General features: G+C 34.1%; 1 protein-coding gene across 1 annotated transcript in view; it reads right to left on the bottom strand.

Annotated features, from left to right (window-relative positions):
* Window positions 1–1278: 1278 nt before the first annotated feature.
* LOC106474156 (putative carbonic anhydrase-like protein 2) overlaps window positions 1279–6861 on the bottom strand; it is a gene marked incomplete at its 3' end in the record, with an annotated part of 33555 nt that continues 27972 nt past the window's right edge. Inside the window, exons 2-3 of the mRNA XM_013934846.2 lie at window positions 3112–3306; window positions 1279–1414 (exon numbers count right to left, since the gene is read on the bottom strand). Of these exons, the coding sequence (XP_013790300.2) occupies window positions 1279–1414; window positions 3112–3306 (331 nt within the window). The remainder of the gene's footprint in view (window positions 1415–3111; window positions 3307–6861) is intronic.

The raw sequence follows: 6861 nt of genomic DNA on the forward strand, positions 1-6861 counted from the left end.
ACAGTCCGGAACACGTGTACCTTCTTTCTAAATATTTAAACAATATTATTTAAAAACCGGGAAACTCAAAAAGCAGGAAAGATTAAATATTCCACACGTGGATAAAAGGCTTAATTTAAAAAACAATTGACAACAAGTGAATTTTTGAATGAAATAGAATATAAATAAAATCATATAAAAATTGGAGATGTGAAAAAAAAAAAAGACTTGTTCACAAAATAACAAAAGTTTGTTTGTTTTTGTTTGTTAAATGGCCCTTAATAGTTTTGAAAACGATAAAGAATATTTTTCGTGCATGTTATATTTACCAAAAGTTCAAGTAGAATTTTGTGGAGAAGTTTCACATTCTTGTATTTTTAAACATTTCAAGACAAAGTGTTTTATCGTTAAAATGTCAAGAATTTTATCAGTCACTACTACCGGGCACATGCCCGGCATGGCCAGGTAGTCAGGGCACTCGACTCGCAATCTGAGGGTCGCGGATTTGAATCCCCGTCCCACCAAACATGCTCGCCCTTTCAGTCCTGGGGGCGTTATAATGTGATGGTCAATCCCAACTATTCGTTGGTAAAAGAGTAGCCCAAGAGTTGGCGGTGGTTGGTGATGACTAGCTGCCTTCCCTCTAGTCTTACACTGCTAAATTAGGAACGGCACTAGCGTAGATAGCCCTCGTGTAGCTTTGCGCGAAATTCAAAACAAACAAACAAAACCTGGCACATTTCCTTCCGTTTTTTTTCTGAGTTTTCTCGAAAAAAAATTAATTAATTCAAAATCTGATAATTTTATATCTTGAAGTCTGTATCATATAAACACAGTTATGGATAGATGAAGTACTTCTGGCTCTGGAGAATTCCTCTACACGAAGATAACTCAAATCAAACAGTATTAAAAAAATAGCATTTTCGACAATAAATTAACCTTTAGAACTGTATCTTAGTTGATGTTTTCATTTACAAAATCCCCAGTGAATATTTGTTTATTTCTTACCTGGATTAGAAAGGCGATCCTACCGATCCCTTGAATCTTTTACTCCGTCTAAGATGCTTGTAAAAAAGTGTATATATCTCTTATCTGGATTAGAAGGGCGATCCTAGCGATCCCTTGAAACTTTTACTCCTTTCGAGATGTTTGTGGAAACGGTTTATTTTTATATCTGGATTAGAAGGGCGATCCTAACGATCCCTTTAAGCTTTTACTGCTTTCGAGATGTTTGTGGAAACGGTTTATTTTTATATCTGGATTAGAAGGGCGATCCTAACGATCCCTATAAGCTTTTACTCCTTTCGCGATTTTTGTGGAAAGTATATATATTTCTTACCTGTACTAGAAGGGCGATCCCAATTATACCTTGAGACTTTGTTACTGCTTCCGAAATGTTTTCGTAAAGGTCAGAGTTGAATCCCAGAATCTGCACCTAAAAGTGACAAACTGAACTAAACCCAAACAAAGTAGAAAACATTTATCTCCGGTAAAGTTACCACGCTTCAAAAAAACTATTCAGTTTATTTGAAGCGCACGTGAATCTACGGAAGAACACCTTAAAATATCAATAGTAACTATACGTAATGTAAATATGAGCATCTTAGTTTCAAATCCCCTGGAAGAAAGCTTCTGTGACATAGCTTGAAACGAACAATCCTGAACTAGAGAGGAGGACGTCTGGATATCACAACAATCTTTATTGGATTTTTGAGACCATTTCTGGAAGCGTATAGGACAACGTCATGGTAGAGTGTTCGTGATACTACACGCTTATCAATACTGATGTTAGAACAGTTTAGTTCAGGTTAGAAAGAGAGACTGAAAGAGAACTGAAGTTAGGGCTAGTTGAAAACGACAGTTATTAATAATTATGGCTAGAATTAGCAGATTGAGAGAGAAAGAGAACTGAAGTTAGGGCTAGTTGAAAACGACAGTTATTAATAATTATGGCTAGAATTAGCAGAGTGAGAGAGAAAGAGAACTGAAGTTAGGGCTAGTTGAAAACGACAGTTATTAATAATTATGGCTAGAAGTAGCAGACTGAGAAAGAAAGAGAACTGAAATTAGGGCTAGTTGAAAACGACATCTATTAATAATTATGGCTAGAAGTAGCAGACTGAGAAAGAAAGAGAACTGAAATTAGGGCTAGTTGAAAACGACAGTTATTAATAATTGTGGCTAGAATTAGCAGATTGAGAGAAAAACAGAACTGAAATTAGGGCTAGTTGAAAACGACAGTTATTAATAATTATGGCTAGAAGTAGTAGATTGAGAGAAAAATGTGAGAGAGAAAGAGAACTGAAATTAGGGCTAGTTGAAAACGACAGTTATTAACAATTATGGCTAGAAGTAGTAGAAAACGACAGTTATTAATAATTATGGCTAGAAGTAGCAGATGAGAGAGAAAGAGAACTTTATATTGTTATTGTTGTGTTATTATTGTTATATTATTATTGTTGTATTGTTATTGTTATATTATTATTGCTGTATTGTTATTGTTGTACTATTACTGTTGTATTGTTGTGTTATTATTGTTATATTATAACAACAGAAACCCTTTAAATGAAAAACAACGGTGATGGAAATGGTTATTGTTTCTCAACTATCCAGAGAACATCATCTTAACAATGTTTATTTCACCACTAATATCATCCAATTTTACCTCAACTCCAACTCAGAGACACAATTAAAAAAAATATTTTTCATTTTAAAAAGGAGTTATACTAAATAAGCTTCAACTGTCAAGTCAACTCTTTACGACGGGTCATAAGAATAGAAGGGCGTGAATCTGTGTGAACTATTAATATTTACTTACACTAGGACATCGTTAAATTCATGGGTAGTTAAGAACAGGTGGACAATCTAAGGCTTAGTTTAAAACCTTAAGACCCTAAATGTCCCGTCGTTTTCAAATAGTCCTAACTTCTACAACAATAACAATACAACAATAACAATACAACAATAAAAAACAATATAACGAGTAATATTGTTGAGATTCTTATTTTCACCGTATCGATTTTTACCTAAATGGTTTCCGTTCGTGTACGTTACATCGTCAATTCTTTGGACGTATTTAAGGTTCTTCGCTAACAAGTTTTTTATGTGAAAATTTTGCTACAAATCACGTACCTCTGCCGGGAAGGTTTGCCCAGCTACGGTGTGTTCTGATCCAGCTTTCTCGCTACTCCCAAAGTGTAAATGTACCTCATTTACACGGTACTTGTAAGACAGAGGTCCATTGTTGATGTGGACTGCTGTTGCTTTGCCCGAAGAATTAGTTTTGAACACGATCCCATGTCCGGTGTTAGTGATTATTCCGTTGATCTTAAGAGAGAGAGAGAGAGAAAAAAAGAAAGATTTTATATCAATAATAGCTGATCGTTTTAAAAAGTTTTCAAACATTTCTTTACAACAGATTACAATACTTGTTCAAAACAAACCGTAATTGGTTATTACAACTTTACAGTCCCCCCCTCCTCTCCCACCAGTGGTTTCAGCGGTAAGGGTGAAGGTGTTTAACGCTAAAAACGGGTCTTGTCCCTCGATGGGACAGCGGTAAGTCTATGGGCTTATAATGCTAAAATCAGGGGTTCGATTTCCCGCGGGGGACACAGGAGATAGCTCAATGTGGCTTTGATCTAAAACAAACCGGGTTTTGATACCCAAGGTGAGCACAGCACAAACAACCCATTGTGTAGTTTGTGCTTAACAACAAACACGTAGACAAATAACCTTGCAAGGTATAACACTGGACTATTTTCCAAAACCCACTTGTTTAAATTCTTGGATATCACGCATACAACATGTACTTGGATAAGTCACTTTTAAGCATTGTCTACTAGAGATGTGATCATACAGGAGCAGGCGGTAGACAGTATATTCAAGTGACCCTTGTATTTCTTCCAAATGACTTGTTTTCGTCTTCAAATGAGTTTCGTGACAGCACATTCGTTGTCTGAGAAATATCTTAGTTAACCCAACGTACCACTATAGCCAAACAAATGGCAAAGGCGCCAAAACCAAACAGACTTCATCCGGGAAGTTTTATTGGTAACACCTTTATTTTATGTATCATTATTCAGTCTTGTTTTTTTTTTTTTTTGCTCTTCTTTAATACATCTCCCTCGGTGGCTGAGTAGTAAGCTATAGGGCTTATAACTCTAAAATCTAGGATTCGATCTTTCGCGATGGGCACAGCGCACATGGCTTATTGAGCAGTTTCACATTTAAAAACTAACAAGCTTCGTCATAATAAACCTACACCTTTTTAACATAATACTCACACACATATAAAATACCTTTTTAACATAATACTCACAAACATATAAAACACCTTTTTAACATAATACTCACACACACATATAAAACACTTTTTTAACATGATACTCACACACACATAAAACACCGGTGTTTTATATGTGTGTGAGTATTATGTTAAAAAGGTGTTTTATATGTGTGTGTGAGTATTATGTTAAAAATGTGTGTGTGAGTATTATGTTAAAAAGGTGTTTTATATTATAAAACACCTTTTTAACATAATACTCAGAAACATATAAAACACCTTTTTAACATAATACTCAGAAACATATAAAACACCTTTTTAGCATAGTACTCTCACACATATAAAACACCTTTTTAACATAATACTCACACACATATAAAACACCTTTTTAACATAATACTCACACACATATAAAACACCTTTTTAACATAATACTCACACACATATAAAACACTTTTTCAACATGATACTCCCACACATATAAATCACCTTTTTAACATAATACTCACACACATATAAAACACCTTTTTAACATAATACTTACACACATATAAAACACTTTTTTAACATGATACCCTCACACATATAAAATACCTTTTTAACATAATACTCACACACATATAAAACACCTTTTTAACATAATACTCCCACACATATAAAACACCTTTTTAACATGATACTCCCACACATATAAAACACCTTTTTAACATAATACTCACACACATATAAAACACCTTTTTAACTTGCTGACTAATTAATTGTACATTATTTATAAAGTTTCTGCTTTATACTTTAGGGCTAACTATGTTTCGAGTTTTATAATTGAAGTTTTATAAGTGAGTTTTTTGTCTCGTGGTCAAGTTTAGGCTAAGCTTTGTGACTCTTAAGACAGCTTAAACTAGGTTTCGTGTCTTATGTTTTGGTTTCGGCTAAGTTCTGGAAAACGTACATAACTAAGATCATTATAATACAGGGAGCCCAAAAAGTCTGGAACCATAGGTGATTTGTAGCTTTTCTTAATATTAGATAAGTGACTGATTATGGCGCTGTCAAAGCATTAGAAGGTCGAATTAATCCTGCTGTTAATCCAAACTTGTTTAGAATTACAAAGACAGCATGTGGAACACATTTTGTAAACTTATTTGAAGTGTCTATGGTTCCAGACTTTTCGGACAATAAGAAGTTCTCAAACTTTAAAGTTCCTCCAATTATCCCCTCCCCCCTCCCAGTGACTCAGCGGTATTTCTGTGGACTAATAACGCTATAAACCGGGTTTCGATACCCGTGGTGGGCGCAGCTCAGATAGTCTATTGTGTAGCTTTATGCTTAACTACAAGTAAATAAAAAATAAATCCCCCAATTAAATAATAATAATTGTATTTGGAAAATCTAAATAAACGTATAAAATGTCAAATGATTTTATATTCTTAATGTTTGTAAGTTTAGCATTTGGTTTATATGAATATAATACAAAAACAAGAGAACACTATACGCGAACTTAGACTTTTCAAAGTATGTTTCTACGTTGATCCACACCAAATGAATCAGTAAAAAGAAGTCAAACTTCGAAATATTTTCGGCTCAAGCTATCGATTTCTTATAGTACATTTATAAACTATACACTCGCCTTTTCTTTGTTCATCTTCGTGTAAAGTATAGACAGAAGTAAATAAATAAAAACATACAGATCTTCCTCTGTGTTCTTCCGGGAGAATTTCCTTCCAAATAGTTTGTTAGAACTGACTTTTTTTCTTATGAGATGTTTGGACAAAAGTATGAACTCTATGATTAGCTTTAAAAACGTGTTGCTTCATTTCACTAAGTTGCAATTTTTATTTAATAAAGGGAATGTTTGAAATAGAGGTTAATAGAGGTTAGAGGTTAATAATGTTGCCTGATGATTTTGTCCCCCATCCCCAAGTGGTTCAGTGGTAAAGACGAGGGCTGATAACGCTAAAATTCGGGTACCTATCCCTTCGTTGGGCACAGTGCAGAGAGCTCGTTTTGCAGCTTTTGCACTGAAACAAAACAAACTTTGGAAATGCGAAGTAACATTTTTCTCAGTTATTTGTACTTGTTTTCTTTTCGTGAGATCAGAAATAATTGCTTAGCAAGCTTTCTCTAAATTTTATGATGATACAACATTTACATAAAATCATATAGACTGTGAAAGATTACTTTCATAACAACCGTTGTAAAGAGTTGTGCTTGAAAATTACGAGACGTTTGTATTCTTGTATAGGTTCAATATAAAATAACGTCGAAACGATCATTGTTTGCATAGAAATAACCAAGCTGATCAAAACGGAAAAAGGGATTCGATTTATTTAGGGAATAAACAAAAACTGGGACGTCTAACTGATAATCTGTATAAACGTATGCGGTTATTTTAGATACTTTGACCGTCTAAAAGCAAGAAATGACGACCAGTACTTAGACTTAAAGATTTGTACAAACGTATGCGGTTATTTTAGATACTTTAACCGTCTAAAGCAATAAATGACGACCAGTACTTAGACTTAAAGATTTGTACAAACGTATGCGGTTATTTTAGATACTTTAACCGTCTAAAGCAATAAATGACGACCAGTACTTAG

This window comes from Limulus polyphemus, unplaced genomic scaffold, assembly GCF_000517525.1.
Source record: "Limulus polyphemus unplaced genomic scaffold, Limulus_polyphemus-2.1.2 Scaffold6884, whole genome shotgun sequence".
NCBI classification, from domain to species: Eukaryota; Metazoa; Arthropoda; class Merostomata; order Xiphosura; family Limulidae; genus Limulus; species Limulus polyphemus.